The sequence below is a fragment of the Microtus pennsylvanicus genome, chromosome 3 (genome assembly GCF_037038515.1).
Source record: "Microtus pennsylvanicus isolate mMicPen1 chromosome 3, mMicPen1.hap1, whole genome shotgun sequence".
NCBI classification, from domain to species: Eukaryota; Metazoa; Chordata; class Mammalia; order Rodentia; family Cricetidae; genus Microtus; species Microtus pennsylvanicus.
Window position 1 is genome coordinate 106,116 of NC_134581.1, and position 26,093 is coordinate 132,208.

General features: G+C 39.3%; 2 protein-coding genes across 5 annotated transcripts in view; both read left to right on the forward strand.

Moving 5' to 3' along the window:
* The window catches only part of LOC142845386 (signal-regulatory protein beta-1-like), a 44,048-nt gene extending 19,398 nt beyond the window's left edge, over positions 1-24,650 (forward strand). Inside the window, exon 4 of one of the 3 annotated variants that reach the window (XM_075964002.1) lies at positions 24,561-24,650. The gene's annotated coding sequence lies outside the window, so the exon portion shown is untranslated. Of the gene's footprint in view, positions 1-8; positions 89-399; positions 467-24,560 lie in introns of those variants that run through there. The other 2 variants (XM_075964006.1, XM_075964004.1) reach the window with 2 other exon arrangements.
* The window catches only part of LOC142845385 (signal-regulatory protein beta-1-like), a 31,530-nt gene extending 6,873 nt beyond the window's left edge, over positions 1-24,657 (forward strand). The window contains exons 2-6 of one of the 2 annotated variants that reach the window (XM_075963999.1): positions 9-359; positions 5,812-6,129; positions 6,564-6,875; positions 12,242-12,356; positions 24,561-24,657. In XM_075963999.1, coding sequence (XP_075820114.1) covers positions 9-359; positions 5,812-6,129; positions 6,564-6,875; positions 12,242-12,354 — 1,094 coding nt within the window. In that variant the 3' untranslated portion in view covers positions 12,355-12,356; positions 24,561-24,657. The remainder of the gene's footprint in view (positions 1-8; positions 360-5,811; positions 6,130-6,563; positions 6,876-12,241; positions 12,357-24,560) is intronic. The other variant, XM_075964000.1, reaches the window with a different exon arrangement.
* Positions 24,658-26,093: the final 1,436 nt, after the last annotated feature.

Here is a 26,093-nt window from a genome sequence, read left to right on the forward strand (position 1 = left end):
TCCTGCAGGAGCAGCTACAGTGGAACTGAAAGTAATTCAGCCTGAGAAATCAGTTTCTGTCCGTGCTGGAGAGTCAGCCACTCTGAACTGCACTGTGACCTCCCAGCTACCTGTGGGGCCCATTTTGTGGTTCAGTGGCACAGGACAGAGTCGACAACTAATATATAGTTTCAAAGGAGAGAAGTTTCCCAGAGTCACAAGTGTTACAGATACTTCAAAGAGAAACAACCTGGACTTTGCCATCCGCATCAGTAATGTCACAACTGATGATGCTGGTACCTACTACTGTGTGAAGTTCCAGAAAGCAGACTCTGACAAGGAGTTTCTGTCTGGGGGAGGCACAGTGCTGTATGTCCTTGGTAAGTACTGCATTGTCCTTCTCCCTCATATCTCCAACAGGTCAAAATGTGTCCAAGATTCTGTGATCACAATGAAGAATCAAGCCTGTGACCCTCATGCTCATAGGGTGACTTTACCCAGCTGTGGGCCAAGGAAACTGAGGAGAGGACATGCTATGGGCTAGCAGTGCCATTTCTGGTAAATTGGGGTAAACCCATACCCTTGTCTGCCTCACAATACCTACGCTTCTCGATCTGTCCCTATCTAGTGGCTACAAAAAGACAGCTGGTGCCTTGTTCAGGGACAGCGACAAACCTGGCCTACTGCCTCCAGAGAGTCTTACCTCACCCAATTAAGTCTTTTCTTTCTGCCAAACAACCTGGGTTTAGTGTATGCCAGGTTCCATTCTAGATGTCAAACAGATAGCAAGAAGCAGGCAAGCATGAGCTCTTTCCCCAAGATGTGTGTCTCCTCCCTCCCAAGAGGAAAATAAAATCAAGGCAAAAAGGGACACGCCCAGGGCACAGTATGGTTGTCTTGTTCTTTGTCCACAGCACACTGAGATCTATTGGTTGTGCCCACATTCACTGTGGAATGTCTCACCCCTGGTTTACATCTTTGTCTTGGGTCTCTCTGGAAACATTTTGAATTCTACTTGCACAGGCACTGAAGGTTCTATGCAATGTAGAGTTAAGTCCTGGAGTTGATCTCCATGTAGACGATCTCCAATCACCAGCATAGGCATCAGGGCATTCACTTTGAACTTCCTGACAGAAGCCTGAAGTCTTATTTCTTAGTCTTGATTCTGGCAATTTTATAGCATGAAGATCATTCAGTCCATCCCTGTTGGAGATGTGAACCCAGTTTGCCAGTGCCCTGTCCATGATTACATAGCCAGCTGATGCTGGGATCTGGCCTTGAATGTACATCTGACTCCAGACCAGATTCTTACAGTCTAAGCAAGGAATGCCATCTCCATTTAGCAGCATGGTACATATGAGAGGCTGAGTCAGAATATTTCAAACTCAACTATAATTTCCATTTATCATTGGTTCCCCAAGGTTTCAAAATGTTCCTCACATCAGATGCTAATAGTAGTGGTAGAAAAGTTACACCAATGTGGCCATACTATCACTCCATATTAAAGTGAGAACTGTTCCCTGTGTAAACAAAGCTTCACAGTCCAGCAGCTAGAGACAAACTAATAAAGATCCCAGATCATGAATGCTTCATTTGTCTCAATTCATTGCCACTAAAGCAATGCTACAGTGAAGGAACTTATATACCAACAGTCCAGGCAACAAGGTCATGCTCTCTGAAGGAGACCTGCTGCATTTGAAGGTGAATTAGTTCATAAGGATGCTACCATTTTCCTACCTGGGTATGGTATAGGAAGTCTTCTCACAACCCCTCAATAGAGAGAGACAAGAGGAGTGACTATCCTGACACTATAGATGCCATAAATAAAGACACTAATGTTCTAGGTAATGCAATGCCTGGACAACTACAACCAGCAAGTGGCTCAGTCAATGTACAATCCACAGACTTCCACTGATACTAGATTTATCTGACATGTCATTGTCCCTCAGGACTCCCTTGATGAGAAAGTAGATGAAAAGAGGGAAATGAAATAGCAGAGTGTGCTATGTGTTGCATGTCTGTGATTTTGTTTTCTACCTAAACATGTACTATAGGGGACAGGTCACTTCTTCCCTTTAGAGAAGAAAGCTCTGAGGTTCAAAGAGGTCTCATTAGTGGTGAGCAGGTGAGAAAGAGTCAAGTTTGACTAAATTACCCTGCCTCATAGAGTAACACAGGACACATGGCATTCCTCCTACATAGCTTATTCTTTCTGAACAGCAGAAGCATAGTACATAGCTGCCTCTTGTGTCCAGTCTTGAAAATGTGGTCTATCCATGAAATAAGGAGAAAAGCAGGTTGTATAGGAGTCACTTGGAAAAGAGCCTCCTTTCTGGAGTTATCTGGAACAGGGATTTTGGCTAGAATTCCTCATGTAGGATTCTTAGAGATGAAGAATTCCTCAAGTAGGATTTTTAGAGATGAAGAGGTAGAGACAGAATTACAGAAATGGGAACAGTTACTTTGTTGTGGTAAATGAAAGTGAGACACAGAAATGACCTCTGAGACACAGCAGGTCCTCATCTGTGGCATGGTGATGATCACAGATCCTTTAGAGGGAGATGCTGAGCCCACTGTATATCACACGGCAAAGCAGCACCACAGAATCCATGTGGCATCATCATTGTACAACTTGGAAAACTTACTGGATTTGAATGGCAGTTTACCCTTCTGTAGAACATGGATACCTACACCCACTTTTCCAGGGTTCTATGACTACCCCGAAAATTACTGAGAAACTAGCATCAGGAGGTAATGTCATCACTTTCTGTGATGACAACAGCTATGTTCCCTGGTCAATGTTATGGACACATTCTAGATGGTGATATCAGTGACATCCCAAGGCAGCTAGAGTGCAGTGGTCTGCAGGGGAGAGGACTGAGACAGTGTCTGCATAGGCATCCCAATATGCATCCCAGCACTCTCCTCTCTCATGTGTGCCCAGGGCAACTCTCCACAGAGAGGGGCTCACTTAGCAGACTCTCCCAAATAGCACAGTATAGAAACCTGCTATACTGAAGGAGTGAAGTCAACACTCCACAGGGGGGACTCACTTGGCAGACTCTCCCAACTAGCACAGTATATAGGCCTGCTATATTGAAGGAGTGAAGTCATATAACACACTAAGAGAAACTCCTGACTTGTAGGAAATGTTTTGTCAATGTGAGCTTTATTACTCAGAAGTCATGTGACCTTGAATTCTTACTTTCCCTCTCCAGGCCTTAGTTACCAATTAATTTGGGGGTAGGGGGTTAGTGATTCTCAACTTGGCTTCACTTTTCTTGTTGGGAGCTGTGAATTCCCAGATCCTGAAACAACTTGTTTTCCCCTGATGTGAGTGCCTGCAGCTGCTCTGGGCACCAGACCCTCAGGAGTTCCTGATGGCAGGAAAATGGTTTCTGGTGCGTTTGGCTGGGGCGTGGCTATCTCTATATAAACTGCCCCTGAACACAATAAAGGGGGCATTCTTGGGGCATTCTGGCTTCAAGGATGACCCGTGTCTCTGTCTCTCATCTCTCTGTCTGTCTTTGTGTGTCTCAATCTCCAGCCCCTTGCCCGGCTCGGGAATGGTATGGCGGCGCATAGAGAGTAGACAGGCATGGTGCATCACAATTTGTCTTTGGAATAATGTGGGAAACAGATAAATCTAAGATCCGTGTTTCTTTATTTAGCCCGATATGGGACCATCTGAAGTATTAAGTGTCTCCAGAATGTTCTAATATGCAGCTTGGGTTTAAAATTTCCTCAAATACATTTTTAAAAACAACAGGAGATATTTGTGATTAGTCCCTTAATGGACCTGTTACATCACCAAGCTGAGGCAGAACCATCCCTCATGCTTCAGAATAGCAGTGCCCACCACACTGCTCACAATACCCTAAAGCCCACGTAACGTGCCTGGGATATTTCTCAGGGAGGAGATCCAACCAGGGAAGAATGCTGTTCAACTCTAATCTCAGGGCACAACTCTCATATATTGCACAGGACTACTGAAAAACAATTTCTGAGGTCTGATTTTCTCTCTTTCACTGAGAACTCTGCCTTAATGACACAGTATGTTGCTGAGCTGTGTCCTTCAACTATCTCCTGGCCGTCTGCTTTATATAACTAATCCTTCTGGAGGAAGTACTTGCAGTCCTGAATGTGCTGTAAAAGTCACTGGCCAACTTAGTAAGAAGATCCCTAAGAAAGAGGAGGATGTCAGGGTACAGAACAGCGTTTCTCAGCCTATGGTTCACAAACCGTCTGCTGGTTGAAAAGAACTTTTACAACAGTCTCATATCAGATATTTACATTATGATTTACAAAAGTAGTAAAATTACAGTTATGAAGCAGTAACAAAAATAATTTTATGGTTGATGATCACCACCGCATGAGGAACTGTGTTAAAAGTTACAGTGTTAGAAAGGTTGAGAATTACTAGTATAGAGGCTCTGCTCCTTACATAGGTTTTTCAGAGTAGAGGCAGGAACAATCTAGAGGCATGCCATTTTATGTCTTTATGGATTTTGCTACAGCTTACAGTGGCAAAGAATAAATATATGATCTCACATCTAGTAACAACTGCCTTGATACGTAGGATTTGCAAACATATACTTACGCAAAGGATTCTATTTTCATTTTTATGGTGATATTTTTGTTCAGTTTTTATGGAAGGGGACATTGATGCTCATTCATTAGATAAAGATTGAGATTCAAATTAATCACCTATTGGGGTGAGATGAGTTTTGTCATTTGGCCTGTGTAAATTGTCCACCCATATGCAATTTGGTATTAATCCCACCAAAGGGTTGGTCACTGGAAACTGAACAATGTCAAGATGGGCAGAAACTCCTGATAAATAGTGACTGGCCCCTCAAACCTAGAGGGACATCAGGCATGCTCATGCTTAGGTAGACTGACTTTAAAGACACTTGATTACATTCCTGGTTTGATGCACATTTGAGGAGCCACATATGTAGAAATACAAATGTGTATGATATTTCCAAATACAGTCTGTCACACATACTAACCTCAGCACAGGACATCTGCACAGCACACTGCCTTCCTCCCACTAGTCCACTCACATGTATGTTTTCAACCAGGAAGTGTTACTGTCTGTTCAACAAGCTTCTGTCTGTGTCTTTTATGATTAACAATGAGGACATGAACCACCTTTAGCTTTTTCTGCAGATGGTAATCACTGTTTTCAACCTCAAACTAAGTCTGACTGAAGCCCATTTAGAGATACAGACTAGTGAGCTCTCAATGTTAAATTCAGGCTTGGCACAGATGAGATCTATTAGTGTGTAGGTAAAAGAAGAAAAAACAAATGACTGGGAGAAACAGGAAGGGTTCCAGCTTTGTGGCCCTTCTGTCATGTTATTTCCTGAGTTACTACAAACGTAAATCTAAAAAATACTTTCCCTAGATTTCCAGAGTAAGCCGATAGAACAGATGATAGAGAATATAAAATACATTGATAATTGCCTTCCTTTGTCCAGACTGAGAATTCCACCAGGCTTTGCCCTTCCTCATTTACTGGTGGGGATCTTTGCTAAACTATGGAGACCAAAGAACACAGGACACAACAGAAGGACAAATCCTGTCCAAAAAACAAACAAACAAACAAAAAAATGAAGAAAAAAGGATAAATAGTTAATGTCTGTGTCTGTGTCACAGTTATCACCACGGAGCAGAGCAGGTTCTTAGTATGGCTGAAGCTCTGGTATTGATCCCAGGCACCACAACAAACAATGACAATGGGGATAATGTATATGAAGGTTCCTCACAATGTTATGTCAACAGTGGTGGCCATCACAATCACACCCTCGTCTATATGCTCCTTTGCAGCTAAACCGTCTCCTCCTGTGGTCTTGGGCCCTGCAGCCAAAGTTGCTCCTGGGCAGACAGTAAACTACACATGCAAGTCCCATGGTTTCTACCCTCGGAACATCACATTGAAGTGGTTCAAAGACAGAAATGAGCTCTCTCACTTCCAAACTACTGTGAACCCCAAAGGAGAAAGCATCTCCTACAGTATCTCCAGCACAACCCATGTGGTGCTGAGTGCTGGGGATGTCCACTCTCAGATCACCTGTGAGGTGGCCCATGTCACCTTGCAAGGAGGCCAGCTTCGTGAAACTGCCAAATTATCTGACATCGTTCGAGGTAAATGACTCTGAAACGAGCTCACGCTCTCATTCTTTTAGAATAGTTTGGACCATAGTTCCCAGGAAGCATTCATGCATACCACACAGGAGAATCATAGACTGCAACCATCACATAACAGAAACTGTATTTATTTTAATTTCGGTTGTACTGATTAGGAGCCACATACTAATTCCTGGCATTTTCATCCATTTTACTTTTGTTATTGCTTTCTCAGTGCACCTGGGAGTTGTGCTAATTTACTTCACTTATTGTGACACCCTGTGCACCTGTGTGACAGGAGCTATGTTTGGGGGCTCTCCTCTGGCACAAATAATCAACCTGTCCCCATGATGAACTTGCAATGAGAACGGTTCCTCCATACTTCAGCTTCTCTTCTAGGGTCTTTCTCTACTTAGGCTTTGAAGTTTCAGCTTTTGATTATACTGTTTCAGTTTCACCCACACTGGAGATCAATGAGCAGCCATCAATGGTATGGAATCTGATAGGTGTCACCTGCCAGGTGAATAAGTTCTATCCTTCGAAGCTTCGGTTGACCTGGATAGAGAATGGAAATATATCCCATATAGAAGACCCTTCTACATTCACTGTAAACAAGGATGGAACCTACAGCTGGTCCAGCTGGCACGTAGTGAATTTGTCTGCCCATGAAGAGAACATAATACTCACCTGCCAAGTTGAGCATGATCAACAGCCACAAGAAATAACTCATACTGTGATGGTCAGTGCATATCAGAGGGAACAAGGTATTAGCACCATGTCTGGTAAGGTCTCTACCCAAACTTCTTGGCTGTTTGTAAATTTTTCCTGTATTTTGAATACCAAAGGTAGCATTTTGATTATTGTGTGATAATCCTAATATCTACAAACTAAGTAGAAATTAAAGTGAATTATCATTGCCAACTTCTCATGGGTCTCATGCATTTTTCCATTTATGTGCTAACATTCACAGATATTAAGTGAGACAGGAAGGCATCATCCTACTCTAGAATCTTACCTGTTGCCTTTTTTCCCTAACATTTGTTATATCATGTTCATCTTCTTCTTCCTTTTCAGTACCTTCCCTGTCTCCATTCTATTTTACACTTTCCTATGAATATCTGGGTCCTTGCTCAGTGTCCTATGCTACCTCTTGAATGTAATTCCAACAGATCTCCTGAGGATCTCTGGTTTTACTGTAGATTGGCAACTCATTTGATGGTGAGTGCTCATGCCAGGGGCCTCATTTTCTCCTGTTTTGTTATAATGGACAAATATCTATCTATACAGACAGTGAATCCACACATACTACATGAAGCTTTCGATTTTGCTGTCATTTCTTGCCCTTCATTAATTACCTAATGAGCCATCAGTTTTATAGACAGTGAATTTAGGGGTGGAGAAGCAATAGGGATGTTGAATTCTTACCCGGAGACCATGTAATCTGGTCTAACATAATGAGGGGAAATCTAAGGCCCCTGGAAGCAAGGTCATCAAGAGTGCTTAAGGCAAATTTTTATAGTTAAGTATTTCTCATTGACTTGTTACTATCCTAGGACTTAGAGTTTGAGGACCCTTTATATAAGTATGTCTTATTTCCCAGTCATTAAACACCAGGCATGGCCATCAACTCCCTCGACTTTTTAAAACCTCAGGTTCCTTGTCATACAGCCTTTGTTGTGAGCTTTATCTGATGGATAAATGATAGGTCAACCAAATAACCATTATATCATTGTTAGAACAGCAAAGTTCAGAAAATATGAGCTATATAATTATACCTTCTGATGGATCTGTCATGTATGCTCATACACTTGCAAGTGCAAGTCACAGTGGGTGTTCAGGTAAGTAATAATATCTTCATTCAAATCCAGTACCATCATCATATTCAATGAAATTAACTATAAATCCCAACAATATTTCAAATGAACTGTCTTTTCAAAATTACTTTATAGACTTTTTTGTTTGCAACACTTAGGTTCTTCAAAAAAATATCACTTTCCACAGTTTGCCCAATAACAAATAAGTTTAGAACTTTTTGTTTATTTTATGTGAGTTTTCAAACTTTTACTATAAAATTTATTAGATGATCATATTGTCCTTTTAAAGTCTAAGTGTGTGTGTAATGATGATAATGCTCCTTTCTCAGTACTGATGTGGAAAATTTGTCATATCCCTTTTATTTCATCAGTCTTTCTGGAAGATTTCCAATATTTACCTTTTACAAAAACAAAATTCATTCAGTAATTATATCTACTTTTTCAGTTTATATTTCATTGATTTGCTACTGTTCTCTCTTCAAAATTGCTACAAAAATTTGGGAAAATGCCTTATGAGTCTACAAATGATCTATAGGAAATGGGATCCTGTCATGGGATTCTTAGTGCCATTCATTTAAGAATGGACTCAAAGGATGGGAAGTCCATTGAGAATTTAATTACAGTTTAAAAATAAAAACACATTCCTTGTGCAGGTAAACTCTAAATCTCATCAGATTCTCAGAGTTTGGTAATGTAGAAAAGAATGGGAAAACAATGCCGGGCAATGGTGGCGCACGCCTTTAATCCCAGCACTCGGGAGGCAGAGGCAGGCGGATCTCTGTGAGTTCGAGACCAGCCTGGTCTACAGAGAGAGTTCCAGGACAGGCTCCAAAGCCACAGAGAAACCCTGTCTCGAAAAAACCAAAAAAAAAAAAAAGAATGGGAAAACAAAACCAGAAACAATTAAACAATCAAACAAAAAAATTCCCATGCTATTCTAGCCAGCAAAAAATTTAATCACATGGTGAACAATAAATGGGGAGAAAGCTATAGAAAAATAGTAGTGAAGTCAATAGTATCAGATAAAGCAAGCTTGGGTTCTGGCAAGCACTGAAAAAAAGAAGAAAACAGGAATAGAAAAAGTGGTTCCTTCTTAGTCAAGCCTCAGAAAGGTGAACTACATTGCTGCTCAGCTAGGAAAAACTGTATTGTAGAAAAGAATGCTTTTATTTAACTTGCCCTCCTAGAGCCCAGGTTGAGTTTCTATTCTTCTTCTTCTTTTTTTTTGTTTTCTTTTTTTTGAGACAGGGGTTCTCTGTAGCTTTGAAGTCTGTCCTGGAACTAGCTCTTGTAGACCAGGCTGGCCTTGACTCACAGAGATCCACCTGCCTCTACCTCACAAGTGCTGGGATTAAAGGCTTGCACCACCACCACGCAGCTGAGATTCTATTCTCTTGATGTGACATTTACTTAGTCATTTCTTGCTATTCTAAGGATAGTATTTACTTCATTCTGCTTGTTCCTGATTTAATTTGGTCTTTTTGGTTTCATTGAGGGATGAGGCAATTCACTTCAATGCTTGGAGCAAAAGAATTTATCTTTCTATGAATAACTATTTTCTGCCAGTTTAATTTAAATAATTATACCTCTACCACAAGCCCTGGGAACAATGGCCAATAGAGTTGGGATCTTCAGTGCCAGACAGTTTAGTAATCAAATTCCAAATTCTCTTATTTAAGTGTATTATCCAGACAACTCTTCCATGTCAGAATTCCAAGGAAATATTCTATGGTGAATGTAGGAAGGCAGACATTTCCAGAACACTGTGGATATCAAACCAGGTGTGAAACAGGAGGTGTAGCTGAGAGATCCACGAGATCATAGAGCAAGTGTAACAGGAGCAGTGGGCTGCTTGTCATCCCTGCTGCCCTGCTAGCTTACACCTGAAATAATCACACAGAAAGTATATTAATTTAAACACTGCCTGGCCCATTATCTCTAGCCTCTTATTGACTAACTCTCACATCTTGATTTAACCCATTTCTAGTAATCTGTATATTACCATGAGGTCGTGACTTACCAGAAAAGATTCAGCATGTCTGATTCTGGCAGTTCCATGGCGGTTTTCTCGCTCTGCTTTCTTTCTCCCAGAATTCAATTCTGTCTTCTCCACCTTCCTAAATTCTGCCCTATCAAAATGACAAGGCACTTTCTTTATTCAACCAATGAAAGCAACACATAGACAGAAGGACCTCCTACACCATGCATAGACAAGAAAAGACACAGCAACTCCTCAGAGAGCTGAGTCATGGGATGGCCACTGAGAATTCTTTCAGGATGAAGAGGAGGAAAGAGGCAATAGAATTCATAACTAAACTCTGTTGCATCAAGTTGGGTATCTGCTTCTTCCTACGGCCCCATTAAAACCATTTCATTCTTGTTTGTGTTATTTTTGTTGTTGTTTGTTTGTTTGTGTTTTCAGGAAATGTTATAGTTTTATTTTAAACTCAGGTAAAGAAATGTGTTGTTTATTTTGTAATTCCAGGATACACAAGGAAACTCGATTCAAGAACTCAAACATCATACCCACAGTCGAAAGCAGAAAAACAAATGTAACCATAATTATCTGTTTGCTGTGTGATGTTCACCTAACTTTCTTTACTCTTCTTACATGGTGTAGAACCCTATGTCTAATGAAATGGTGCCACACACACACACTCATAGTGGTCTTTACCATCTCAAGTAACAATCAAGGTAATCTGCCACAGATAACACTAACAGGTCAGCCATATCTATACAATTCCTTAGCAGAAATATTCTTCCTAAGAAAGTTTAGCTTGAGGTAGTGGACATTTACAACTACCTATTATAGAGAGTGTCACAGGAAACCTGGGCTAGTAATACTCACACATATGATTCTTTTATTTACATCTTGCTAGTATTAATATTATAGGCAATGGTTACTAAAGTGTTTGTTGTTGCTGTTGTTGTTATTGTTATTGTTGTTGTTGTAGTAGCTGTTGTGCTAAGGATTGAACCTAGGAATCCAACTAACCTTACATGTTAGGCAATTACTATAACCAATGCACAACCTAGTCAGCCTATTTCTATTCCTAAAACTAAATTTTAACCTTTGATTAATTTCTAAATTACAAACACCACTTCCTGAACAAGAGAAAAATTTTAGAAGGCATCTACACCGGGGTGGACATGGGCTGTATAATGGCTGAGGCACCAAACCATGACATCTATTCTCATAGACTCATCTATAGAGTCTTGATCCTTCATCTGCATGTTTTCAGCAAGTGCTTTGATCAGGCTGTTTGCCAATTCACCAGGCTCCATTATGACACAAATCTGGATTTCTTTCAGGATGCTTTTATATAAACAAGGTATCTTTCTTCCAATGGACCATCTTTGTGTGCATGTACTGTCAAAGCTATTGCTGAGCAACTGAGAGACTGAGCCTGTTTTGTCCAAGGACAGTGTTCCAGGGATCATCCTAAATACCAGCAGTGAAAAGCTTCTCTGAATCCCACTAACCTTGTGAGCCTACCTACAGATCAGCTTCCACAATGAAGAGTAAATAGTAATCCTTAAACCACAATAGTTCATTCTAGACCAAAATATGAATGATCAAGGTCCAGGAACACAGATTTAGGTCACCTTAAAGGTCACTGTAAAAGAACGTTTTAAGCAATTTTTTCAGGAACAAAACAGAAAGCCATAAGTTAAGACACTTTTGCATTGCATTGATAGAAACACGGAAGAGGTGGGTTACAATACAGCAGAGAACCCTGGTAGAGGTTTCAGACGTCATCTAATGACACCCTTGGTATCTTGGCTGGTGGAATTTGCTAAGTTAACACATTATAAAGGAAAACTAATATTCTGCTTGTACATTCAAATTAATTGAATTCTCACAAAGCTGTTATGTCAAGTACAGAGGAAAGAAAGATATGGCTATTAAGAGGGTTGAATATGGCCCCAGATAATTTGGCTCTGGACTTTCAACATGCCAAACTCTCCAATTCATTAAATTCCAAACAGTTAATAATAATTACAAAAGGTATAGTTTGAAGTTCAGCTTCTTTTTGGAAACTTTTGTTCATAAAAATAAGTGATATGTGGCATTGAGTACAAATTCTTACCCAATCTTTCTAGAAGGGCAACTTGGTGACCTGTGGTAGAACCATTGGAAAACTAGAAATCTCTTTACTGCATCTTCTTCTTTGAAGTATTGAAGCTGGGATAGGGCAGAGATTCAAACTCCTCAGAATTTTGATGGGCTTGGGAGTGCACAAATGGCTCAGGTAAAGGTCTCTGATGATAAACTCCTTGTGCCCTCTCTGTTCCTCCTACCACTTGATTTCCAGAACTGAAGACATCAGATACTGCTAAAATCATTGTAGCGGTGCTTCTTGGACCCAAGCTGCTACTGGCAATTGGTGCCTCTGCCATCTACATACACAAGAAGCAGAAGGCCTAAGAGTAAGTTAGGAGGGATGGAGTGGGTATTTGTTACTATCTGTTAACATGACAACATAGCACGATGAAAACAATATATAGAAAAAAGGGGGTAATATGGTCTTACTGTTCCAGCAGCATATGAGTCCATCAAGTCTGAGAAGCTTGGAAGGCAGATCAGGGAGCTAAGAGCTCACATCCTTGATGGAGAGCATGAAATATAGAAAATAAACTGGAAGTGTGACAAGTCTTTTTAATATCAAAGCTCACCTTCTTGACATACTTTCTCTGAAAGGGCTGTACTACCTAAACCTCACCAAAAAGTAACACTGACTGGAAAAGAAGTATTAATATATCCTAGAATATAGAGAGTATTTATTTTTTGAGGGAAAGAAAATTTTAATAACATACTTACTAACAGTACATTTTAAGCTCCCCCTGTGTACTAGATTATAGTAAAAGGAGCGGTTGGCTGCTTCCTGCCACCCGGCTCCCTGGCTAGCTTATACCCCAAAATAACAACACACAAATTGTATTCATTTAAACACTGCCTGGCCCATTAGGTCTAGCCTGGCTAATTCTCACATCTTGATTCAACCCATTTCTAATAATCTGTATGTCACCACGAGCTCATGGCTTACTGGGAAAGAGTCAGCATGTCTGACATGGCAGCTTCATGGCAGATGGCTCTCTGCATCTGCCTCCTTTCTCCCAGCATTCTGTTCTGTCTACTCCGCCTAAGCTGCTGTCCTATCAAAAGGCCAAGGCAATCTTTTTATTTAACCAATGAAAACGACCCTTCTACACCATTTCTCCTTTTTCAGTTAAAAGAAAGGATTTCACTAAAACATAGTAAAATTACATATAACAAAAGTTATCAAGCAAAAATTACAATTACAATATTTAGATTTATTATATCTTTTATCATAACAATGGAAAACTATAACCATCTATTTATTCTTCAACTCCATCAAAGACTCCAGAAAGATATAATATTACCTAAGTAAACAAGAAGTGAGCAATTTCCAAAACTCTAGAAATGACAGAGACATCTCACTGTTTGGACAGTCACCCAAAGTTCTTTTGTACCATAGAGGCATCCATCTTCGGTCTTCAGGTCCGTAGTATCCAGCAGACTCTTCCATGAAGCAGGACATTTCAAAGACAGTCCAGTCACTTTCTTTTGAATCCTGCAGAATGTCTTTGCAGACTCTTTCATGAATCAGGAACCCCGAAAGATCATCTCACCTTTAGGCAAGTTTAGCAGTCATCTCTCTGCAGGTTCTTTGTGTCCAGTTTATGCAACAGTCCAGGCAAGAACAGTTTCTTGCCCAAATGGCTAACCAACTCCATAAGGAGCCTCTTCGATGCCCATCTTCCTCTTGAAATAGATTGGTGCTGCCAGGAGCAGACATGTCTCATTGTCATGAAAAGCCCTAATTTATTAAAACATTAAGTGCCATATTCTGTAGTCTTTGAAAGATATGAAGAATGCCTATCTGAAATATATCTATGCACATCTAGAAAATCTAACATGACTACAAACTTGACTATCATAGATGATTATCCATTAACAACCTATATTTTCTAATTATACATTACATTTTTAAATGAACTACTCAATCACAATACCTTAATCAAGATTAGAAATATGCATATAACAAGATTGACCTTAAATTTATATCAACAAAGCAAACTTTATACCAATGTAAATTATTCATATCTATATCATATCCCCCTTTAAATGTAAAAGAACATTTATAAACAATATTTGGGAATATGGGCATTATTTTTTCTCTCCAAACTGCTTCGTGCTGTATGGAGTCACTGTTATTTAGGTCTTTCATGGTATAACCTGTGTGCTAGGTTCATCTCAGCTGGCAGTTGAGTGAAGTAATTTTCTGAAGGTGTTCACAGTGATCTTTCAGAAAGGCATGGTCTACCATACCATATTGGTCTAGAAGGAATCCACAGGGTCTCATCTTCTGTGAAAACAAAAGAACCTCTTTTCTAAAGGATCATATCCTTAGACCCAAATTCTGAAGTCATAATACTTTAATAATAATATTCATGGTGGTTTAGCCTAGCAGCCCATACAATGAAATAGCTCTCTGTACTTAGCTCTTTCACAGTCAAAAAAAAATCAAAGAAAACACAATATACATAATCCAGACTCTCTGTTTATTCTCCACCATTACGTGGTTTATTTTTCTTTATTTCTTTTAATCTATAACTATCTGTACTCTGTCCCTTTAAAGACTTTACCCCCTTTTTAAGGCGTTAATTTTATTCTCTATGTTCTTTTTCTTCTCTCTCCCAAGCCTATGTATGTCTTACACTATGATCCATTTAGAGGTCTTTTACGTCTGAATCTGTCCTATTGCATTGTCTGTAATTCTTAATGTCCAGGAACAATTTTGCTTTGCACTTTTAAATTGCTATGTGCTTAAGAATCTAATCTGTGACATTCCTTGGTCAAAAACAGGTACTGTGGGCTTGTCCCGCCCAGTCCAACATGGCAGAGCCACGTGTACCTCTGAGTCAGTTGTGCCTCTGAGCCATGGAGTGGCAGGCTGTTCTGGATGTTGGCTCTACATCTCTCCAATTTCAAAATGGTGGACATACCATTTATGCTAGCTCTGAGGCCGCCAGGTAGGAGTCACACTCAGCACTTTAACTCTGAGACTGAGTGTGTAACACATAAACTCTTTCTTTCTGAGTTACAGCCAAATCTGCCACACAGAGCACTGCGCAGCCTGGAAACATCTCTCTATGGCAGCAGGAATCCACCATGCTCTCCCGCCTGCCCAACCCTGATTTTGTAGTCTGCCTAGGCAGGAAGAGCTGAGCCACGGGCATGGTCTCAGCTACTTTCCTCCCAATCCTGAGCGGACACACAAACACCCAGGCCCACAAATACACCATAGCCAGAGTTTGCACCAGCGTCAGGGCTCAGGCAGGGCCCAGGAAGCAGTGTTTTAAAACTGCATGGATGTTTTTTTTGGTACAGTTGCTGAGTTAGGAAATCTCTCTGCAGCACATCCTAGCAAGCAGCAAAAAGCTGTATTAAACTCTCTCTGTGTGTGTGTGTGTGTGTGTGTGTGTGTGTGTGTGTGTGTGTGTTTAGAATTTCTTTTCAAGCCCTCTCAGGCTTTACATGGAGTTCGTTACCACTCTGTAGTAAAAGGAGCGGTGGGTTACTTCCCACCACCTAGCTCCCTGGCTAGCTTATACCCCAAAATAACAACACACAAATTGTATTCATTTAAACACTGCCTGGCCCATTAGTTCTAGCCTCTTACTGGCTAACTCTCACATCTTGATTCAACCCATTTCTAATACTCTGCATGTCACCACAAGCTCGTGGCTTACTGTGAAAGATTCAGCATGTCTGACCTGGCAGCTTCATAGCAGGCAGCTCTCTGCCTCTGCCTTCTTTCTCCCAGCATTCTGTTTTGTCTACTCTGCCTATCTAAGCTGCTGTCCTATCAAAAAGCCAAGGCAGTCTTTTCATTTAACCAATGAAAAAAACACATAGGAAGAAGACCCTCCTACACCACTAGATCATATTCCAATAGATTTTTTTTACATGAACTCTTTCAATTTGTATCATTCTACCATTTTTCCTAATAGTAACCTTGGAGTTATCTGTTCCTTTACTATCTATCTCAGGCTCATAGGCACTTGACTTTGAAATATTTTTATATTTTATTGCTTTTAATTGATACACACACACACACACACACACACACACACACACACATATATATATATATATATATATATTCCCCACTCCCCTTCCTTCCTCCTTTCTCCCCTTTCACTCTCACCCTCTGCCCCTACCCATGCTCCCAGTTGACTTAGGAAATCTTGTCTTTTTCTCCATTCTAGGCAGATTCATGTATTTCTCTCTTAGAGTTTTCTTTGTTGTCTAGGTTCACTGAGGTTGTAGACTGTAGGCTGGTTATTCTTTGCTTTATATCTAAAAGCCACTTATGAGTGAGTACATATTATATTTGTCTTTCTGGGTCTGGATTATCTCACTCAGTATGTTTTTTTATAATTCTATCTATGTGTCTGCAAATTTCAAAATGTCATTTTTTTAACTACTGAGTAGTACTCCATTGTGTAAATGTACCACATTTTCCTTATCCATTCTTCAGTTGAGAAGCATCAAGATTGTTTCCAGGTCTGGCTATTACAAATAATATTACAAATCATGTGATGAACATGGTTAAGAAAATGTCGTTGTAGTATGATTGAGCATCCTTTGGGTATATGCCTAAGAGTGGTATTTCTGAAATAGAACAATTCCTAATTTTCTGAGAGATTGCCATACTGATTTCCAAAGAAATTGTACAAGCTTGCACTCCCACCAGCAATGAGGGAGTATTGCCCTTACTCCACATCCTCTCCAGCACAAGTTTTTATCAGTCATTTTGGATCTTGGCCATTCTGACAGGTATAAGATGGTATATCAGAGTTGTTTTGATGTGCATTTCTCTGATGGCTAAGGATATTGAGCATTTCCTTAAGTGGCTTTTGGCTTTTTGAGATTCCTCTGTTAAGAGTTCTCTATTTAGGTATGTAGTCTAATTTTTTAATTGGTTTTTTTGTTCTTTTAACATCTAGTTTCTTGAGATGTATATTTTGGAGATCAATCCTCCATCAGATGTGAGGTTGGAAAAGATCCTTTTCCATTCTGTAGGCTACCATTTTTTCTTATTGACCATGTCCTTTGCAGTACAGAAGCTTCTCAGTTTCAAGAGGTCCCATTAATTAATTATTTCTCTCAGTATCTGTGCTACTGGAGTTATATTTAGGAAGTGGTCTCCTGTGTCTATGTGTTCCAGGTTACTTCCCACTTTCTCTTCTGTGAGGTTCAGTGTGGTTGGTTTAACATTGAGTTTTTTGATCCATTTGGACTTGAGTTTTGTGCATGGAGATAAACATGGGTCTACTTTCATTCTTCTACATGTCGCTATCCAGTCATGCCAGTATCATTTGTTGAAGATGCTTTCTTTTTTTCATTTTATAATTTTAGCTTCTTTGTCAAAAAATCAGATGTTTATACATGTGTAGATTGATATCCGGGCCTTCAATTTAATTCCATTGGTCCTCCTGTCTGTTTTTATGTCAATATCAAGCTGTTTTTATTACTGTAGCTCTATACTAAAGTTTGAAGTCAAGGATGGTTGATGCCTCCAGAAGTTTCTTTATTATACAAAATTGTTTTGGCTATTCTGGGTGTTTTGTTTTTCCATATGAAGTAGAGTATTGTTTTTGAGGTCTGTGTAGAATTTTATGGGATTTGATGGGCATTTCATTGAATCTGTAGACTGGTCTTGGTAAGATTGCCATTTTATTTATGTTAACCCTACCTATACAAGAGCTTGGGAGATTTTTCCATTTTTTGATGTCTTCTACAAATAAGATTTAAAGTTTTTTTTTATACAGGTCTTTCACTTGTTTTGTTACAGTTACCCCAAGATACTTTATGTCATTTGTGGCTATTGTAAAAGGTGACATTTCTCTAATTTCTTTCTCAGACAACTTATCATCTGTGTATAGGAGGGCTATTGATTTTTATTAAGCTAATCTTATATCATGATATACTACTAAAGTTGTTTATTAATTGTAGGAGTTCCTTGGTTGTATTTTTGGGGTCACTTATGTGTACTATCATATCATCAGCTAAGAGTGAAAGTTTGACTTTGTTTCTAATTTGAGTTCCCTTTATCTCCATTTTTGCCTTATTGTTCTAGCCAGAACTTCAAGTACTATATTGAGAAGATATAAAGAGAATAGATGGCCTTGTCTTGCTCCTGGCTTCAGTAGGATCACTTTGAGTTTCTCTCCATTCAGTTTGAAGTTAGCTCTTAACTTTTTTTTATGTTGCCTTTATTATGTTCAGGTATATTCCTTGTATCCCAGCTCTTTCCAAGACCTTTATCATAACGGGGTGTTGAATTTTGTCCAAGGCTTTTTCAGCATCAAATAAGATGATCATATAGTTTTTTTCACTTTGCTTGCTTGTTTGTTTATTTATTTATTTAGACAGGGTTTCTCTGTAGCTTTGGAGCTTGTCCTAGCACTCACTCTGTAGACCAGGCTGGCCTTAAACTCACAGAGATCTGCCTGCCTCTCATTTTGTTTATATGGTGGGTTATATTGAGGGATCTTCATTTGTTGAACCATCCCTGCATCTCTAGGTTGAAGCCTACTTGGTCATGGTGGATAATTTTTCTGATGTGTTCTCATATTCGATTTGCCAGTATTTTATTGAGTATTTTTGCAACAATGTTCATGAGGGAGATTGGTCTGTAATTTTTTTCTTAGTTATATCTTTGTGTGGTTTGGGTATCAAGATAACTGTCACCTTGTAAAAAGAGTTTTGCAATGTTCCTTCTGTTTCTATTGTTTGGAAAATTTGAGTATTGGTGTCAGTTCTTTTTTTGTGAATACTTTTTATTTCTATTTGCATTCTATACAAGTATATATTTATGTAGCATAATATGGTGTTATGCATATACACTTTGAAATGATCAAATCAGAACAATTAGTACACCCATCACTAAATATGTATAAATTATTTGTAGTAAGAACATTCAATATGCTCCCCTCCAGCTACCTAGAAATATACAATAGATTCCATTAACTGTTCACATTCTACAGAACTTTCATCTCCCATCAAACTATGCCAGTATATCCCTCAGTCAGTCTGCACCCTGCTTTCCCTCCCCATACCTTCTCTAGCCTATTCTTAACTCTACTCTCTTCTTATAGGAGATCTATGTTTTGAATTCCCAGAAGAACCTCTTATTCTTATTCATACTCCTTATTTAGATTTGTAATTTTGTACTTGGTTATTCATTTGAAAGATTCTTGGGAGCCAAGACTATGCTCTTCCTAGTGACCACACATTAGCTTTTCAGCAATTATTTCTTCTGTGAATCAATAAATGAAGGAAACTATAGCCCCATGGTTATTCTAGTGAAAACATTCACTTTAAGGTAGCATGTATTTTTATCGACTGTGAAGAATAAAATAAGCTTATGGTTTCTAGTAATTTTGTAAATGAGGTTTATCTTTGCATCTCAGAAGTTTTCTTATTTGAAAAGAATGCTTGCAGCTTTTAGCAGTTTGCAGGTATAAGTGGCTTTGGTTTTAATATGTTCTTAGAATATGGAGACTTAGACGGTAAACATGTAAGAGCAGGGGTTCTCAACCTTCCTAACACTGTGACCCTTTAATACATTTCCTCATGTTGTGGTGACCCCAATCATAAAACTATTTTTGTTGCTACTTCATAAATTGTCATTTTTCTACTGTTATGAATTGTAATTCAAATATCTGATTGCAGGATAATTGATATGTGACCCCAAAAGGGGCCATACCCCACAAACTGAGAACCACTGGATTAGAGAATAAACTATTGAGTTCTTGGGATAGACCTATATTCATGCTTAGAAGGAGTCAGCAAATATCAGAACACATTGCATCCTGGAAAAGCTCATCTATTTGTACAGTTTAGCTTCTTCAATTTTTGTGCACCCTATATTACCTACTAGGCTGAGGATAACGTGTCATCTGAAATAACATCAGTCTACATACTAAAAAAAGAAGAGTCTAAAGTGGCAGTGCTTGTCAGAGTCATGGCAACAAAGAGTAGTACTAGCAGAGAATTGCTCTCATTAAAGTTCTAATAAATGGGGCTTTGAGTCATCTTAAAAGAGGAAATAACTGCAAGGGATGATGAGTGCTGAGCTCTAATGAAGCTCACCCTTGAAGAAGAGTGAAGCTGCCAAGGTGTATTTTTGAAAGCCCTACTTAAGTAACGGCCAACAATCATTGGAGACACCTGCAGTAACTCTTGATATAATAGGTTAAGCTGTTTCTAATATTGAGGTTTCATTACCGGTTTTAAGCAAAATATTGAAGACATTTATTAAATGAACTTGTATAGTGTTTATGGAAATGTCCTGAAGCCAAAGGAACAATTGTTGCCAGCCTAAGCTTTAAAAATTGTCCTGCAAATGAACTATTGACAAGGCACAACAAGAGCATGCCATTAAAAGTTATGGGAGTTATGAGACTCATAGCTTAGTTTACCAGCTAAATTCTATAACATGTTGATATCAGTTCTTCTTTGAAAATCTGGTAGAATTTTTTGCTGAACTCATCTGGTCCTGAGCTTTTTTTGTTTGGGAGACTTTTGATAACTGATTCTATTTCCTTAGTGGTTATAAGTCTATTTAGTTTGCTTAACTAGTCTTGATTTAATTTTGGTATGTGATATTTATCCAAAAAGTTTCCATTTCCTTCAAGTTTTCCAATTTTGTGGAGTACAGGTTTATGAAGTATGACCTGATGATTCTCTGGATTTCCTCCATGTCTGCTGTTATGTTCCCCTTTTAATTTCTGATTTTGTTAATTTGGGTATTCTCTCTCTGCCTTTTCATTAGTTTGGATAAAGCTTTGTCTATTATGTTAATTTTTTTGAAGATCCAACTCTTTGTCTCATTGATTCTTTATATTGTTTTTGTTGTTTCTATTTCGTTGATTTTAGCTCTCGGTTTGATTATTTCCTGTCATCTAGTAGTTCTGGGTGAGTTTGCATCTTTTTGTTCTAGGGCTTTCAGGTGTTCTGTTAATTCACTAATGTGGGATTTTTCCAGCTTCTTTATGTAGACATTTATTGCTATGAATTCTCCTCTTAGCACTGTTTTCACTGTAGTAATATGAGCGGCGGCGGGGCTGCGTCCCCAACACCCCAGCCGCCTGCCCAGCTAGCTCAGTCGGTAGAGCATGAGACTCTTAATCTCAGGGTCATGGGTTCGAGCCCCATGTTGGGTGCCAAAATGTAGCGGCGTAAACGAATGCATACAGTTTGTAAAAATATATATAGTTTTAATGTAGAAATAGACTTACAGAACCACCGTTCCCGCGGAGACCAGGAAAGTAGAAGCGACAGCTCGGAGCACGCTCGCCAAATTTATAGGCAGACATTAGCCCGAGGCGAACACGCCCCCTAAGGGGCGGGACTTATCCCTACATTTCACTGTGTCACATAAGTTTGGATATATTGTATGATCATTTTCATTGAATTTTAGAGAGTCTTTAATTTCTTTATTTCTTTATTGATCCAGTGGTGATTCAGTTGAGTGTTGTTAAGTTTCCATGAGTTTGTGTGCCTTCTGCAATTAGTATTTCTGTTGAATTCCAACTTTAAGCCATGATGGCCCAATAAGACACAGTAGGTTATTTCTTTTTTCTTTTTTGTATCTGTTGAGATTTGCTTTGTTACTGAGAATGTGGTCAATTTTAGAGAAAGATTCATGAGGTTCTGAGAAGAAGGTATATTCTTTAATGTTTTGGTGAAATGTTCTATAGATGTCTGTTAAGCCCATTTGAGTCATGACATATGTTAGATCCTTTATTTCTCTGTCAAATTTCTATCTGGCAGACCTGTCCAGTGGTAAGAGTGGTATATTGAAGTCTCCCATTATTAGTGTGTGAAGTTAGATGTGTGATTTAAGCATTAGTAATGTTCCTTTTAAAAATAAGGGTGCCCTTGTATTTGGGGTATAACTGTTCAGAATTGAAACTTCATATTGATGGATTTTTCCTGAGTTGTATATGAAAAGACCTTCTTCATCTCATTTGACTAGTTTTAGTTTGAAGTCTATTTTGTTAGATATTAGGACAGCTTCTTTCTTAGGTCCATTTGTTTGGAAAATCTTTTCCCAATGCTTTATTCTGAGGTAATGTCTTTCTTTGTAGTTGATGCATGTTTCTTATATGCAGCAGAAGGATGAATTCTGTTTTTGTATCTAATCTGGTAGTATGTATCCTTTTATAGTGAGTTGAGTCCATTAAAATTAAGAAATATCAATGATCAGGGATTGTTAGTTTCTGTTATTTTTATTTTTGTTGTTGTTGGTGGTGGTGGTAGTGTGTGTTTCTCTTCTTTGGAATTTGCTGGTGTGAGGTTATCTAGTGCCTGTGTTTTGTGGGTGTAGCTAACTTCCTTGGATTGGAGTTTACCATTTAGTACTTTCTGTAGGGCTGAATTTGTGGATAGATATTGCTTAATCTGATTTTGTGATGGAATATCTTGTTTTCTCCATCTATGTTGATTAAAGCTTTGCTGGATATTGTAGTCTGGACTGGCACCCATGGTCTCTTAGTGTCTGCATAAGCCTGACTCTGACCTTCTGACTTTTATTGTTTCTATTGAGCAGTTAACTGTAATTCTCATAGGTCTGCTTTTATATGTTAGTTTTTTTATTTGCAGCTCTTAATATTCTTTCCTTAATCTGTATTTTAGTGTTTTGATTATTATGAGTGATGAGGGGACTTTCTTTTTAGTCCAGTCTATTTGGTGTTCTGTAAGCTTCTTGTATTTTTATAGGCATGACCTTCTTTAGGTTGGGAAAGTTTTCTCCTGTGATTTTGTTGAATATATTTTCTGTGCCTTTGAGCTTGACTTCTCCTTTAATTCCTATTATTATTAGGTTTAGTCTTTTCATAGTGTCCAATATTTCCTGAACATTTTGTGTTAAGAATTTGTTGGATTTAGCATTTTCTTTGACTGATGAATCTATTTCCTCTATCATGTCTTCATGGCATGAGATGCTTTCTTTTGTCTCTTGTATTCTGTTGTTTATGCTTGCATCTGTAGTTCCTGATCATTTATCTAGATTTCCCATCTCCCAATTTCCCTTGGTTTGTGTTTATTTTAGTTTTCTCTCTATTCCAGTTTCCAAGTCATGAACTGTTTTTTTTTTTCACTTGTTTGACTGCTTTTTCTTGGTTTTCTTTAAGGAATTTGTTGATTTCTTCCAATTTTTTGTTTGTCTTTTCCTCCATATATTTAAGGCCATTTTTATTCCCTTTTTATGTACCTCAATCATCTTCATAAAGTTATTTTTAAGGTCATTTTCTTCTGCTACATCTGTGCTGGGATGTTCAGGCCTTGCAGTTGTAGAACCACCAGTTTCTGGTGGTGCTCTCTTAGTCTTTATGCTGCTGAGTGTATTCTTACCCTGTTGTCTACCCATCTCTTTCTCCAATCAGAATAGATAGAGCCTGTGTTTCAGGAGGGTCCATTTTCCTCCAATTGGGGGCTGTGGCTCCATTATTTCTTCTTCAGGTATAGGCAGAGGAGAGCCTTTGGTCATTGCTCCTCCAGGTGTCTATGGGCCTGAGGCTCAGATGGTCATACCTCCTGGTGTTGGCAGGGTTGAAGCTGAAGCACCGGTGATCAGATAATGTCTGGAGGCCACTGCTACCATCATGGCCTGCTGCATTGCTGCTCCTGCTTTTCTTCCCAGTGGTCTGTCCCAGTTCAACACACTACTGATCCTGCTTCTCCTTCCAGCAGCCTGACCCAGTCTGCCCCTTCATGCTGATACTTATGCTTCTCCTCCAAGACATCTGGCCTGGACTGGCCTGTTGCACTGCTGCTTATATTTCTCCTCCCAGCAGCCTAGCCTGGCTCACCTAGTTGCTGCTCACACTTCTCCTCCCTGTGGTCTGGTCTTATTTGGCCTGTAGCATTGCTGTTTAAGCATTTCCTCTCAGCAGGATGGTGTGGACACCCTCACTACTGCTCACCTTTTCCTCCCAGCATTCTGCAAGAATATTTTTTATTCAAAGCACCAGGGTAATATCAGTTTATGAACTAACATAGAAGAGGCAGGATCAGTAGGAATGCCAAGATATTTTTCAAACGAATTTAGGATCTGTGCTGATGACATGTTGCTGAGGATTCCCAGGAGACTCTTAGAACCCTTTGAGACATCCCAAGCTCCTACAGTAAGGATTTACTCAGGGTCAATAAAGGTGTCCAAAGAGGCCTAAAGGATGTGAATGACATGGGCCCTGAGGTAGGATGTGGGGTATTGGTCTCACTGCTCCTGTTGGTGGTCACCATAGAAAGCAGAAGGAAAGGTCCATGGGAAACAATAATCTACGTTATGGATAAATTTTTAGAAGGTCCAGATACCTGTAACAAGGACTGTTTCTGCTTTGTTCTCTCCGTGATCATAAGGAATAGACTCAAAAGGACCATACAACTCAGAGACTGGGCTTGGATGACACTTTTGTGACATGGGCATCTCATCCACTCAGGACAGGAGAAGAGCAGTACCAGGGATATTGCAGCACTAAGATACAATGCCTAAGTGGTAAAAGGAGTAATGAATAATATGTCATTTTCCACAGATCTTCTCTTCATCTTCTGCCACATTGGACTCTGAATATCTGACATCACCTTTCTTAGAGAGACTGAGACTTGGTAAAAAGCTGCGGAAATCTGCACAAATGTCTTCATTATGGGGACACCTCCAACTCAGAATTCCCTATTGTTCCTCTGCATTAGCATTGATAGCTCAGAGCTGTAATGCTTTGGTTATTGGATTCTATTGGGGGGGGGTTCTTAATCTCATTAATAAAAGAAATTTAAAATGTACTCAAGTTAAAGACCAAAGATAATTTGTTCAAGTTATGAGGGAATGTCCCAAGTTCAGGCAAGTATACATCTCAGCAATCTCACAGAGGAGGACAATGGAGGAGTAAAGGGAGAAATATACTCAAACTGTTTAAGAAGCCATGGAGGTCAGACATATGATGAACAAACTGCCACATGGTGTAAAGGGGGCATTTCTAGGAAAAGTAAAGGAGCCTAAAGTACCAGAAAAGTTATACTTAGATTCAGTGAGCATCCAAAATCCAAATGAAAGAGACAAAAGAAAAAAGAAAAAAATGAAAAGTTGTTCCTGTCTGATCTGGCCACCGTGAGATACACAGACCCAACTGGACCTCAACATATCATATAGGGACTGCACTGGGTAGGGAGAATTCTAGGAATGAAATGGGTAGTATATAAACTAATGAGGAAAAGTTTTGACATAGAATCTTATTAAATAGCCTTGACAGTCCTATATATTACTGTGTATACAAGGCTCATTAAGATCTTCTTGTCTCTGCTTTGAGAGTCCAGGAATTGAATGTGTGCTGCACCATCATGCCTCTCAAGGAAAAATTATTCTCCTTATCCCTTTGGTGTGGTTTTAGAGGGTTCTATGCTTAGGTGATGGACCCTTCCCACCTTGAACACTGGGTCTCCACCCAGGCCACAGTTTCTGTTCTCTTAACCATGAGTTTTCTTTAGTAAGTCTTTATAGCTACTCTAACATCTTCCTGAAATTGTAACCCTAAAATTACTTTGGAATGAAGTAAGCATCAGAGCCTCTAAACACTTTTATTATCTCTGACCTTTGAAAAGAGCAAGGCTTCCAAGAGATTCAAGGCCATTTGGAGCTTCTAGACAAAGAAGAAACTAGTTATTTCTTAGAGGTCTTTTTGCCCTAAACATCCTGTTCAGTTTCAACCTTTTTTCTTTTTTAGCATTACTCATGATTGATTATATAAGAATTTCACATCATGCACCTTAATCCTGCTCACTTCTCAGTATTTCCATATCCGCTCATCACCCTTGCAGAACTCCCCCATCCTGAGAAGAAAACCCTGCAAAATATTAGTTAACTACACACCACCCAAATCAATGTAACCATAACAGTAGGTTTGCCCAACATGGTCTCATCCTCATAGCCCTAGGTGGTAACAGGAGCTACACACATCAATTCAGACTCTGGCTGCTGTAGAGCCAGGGAGTCAGACATGGCTCTTGACAGCAGCCCAGAGTTGGGCAACCATGGCCCCATGTGGCAGTACAAGCCACTCAGATCAGCATGA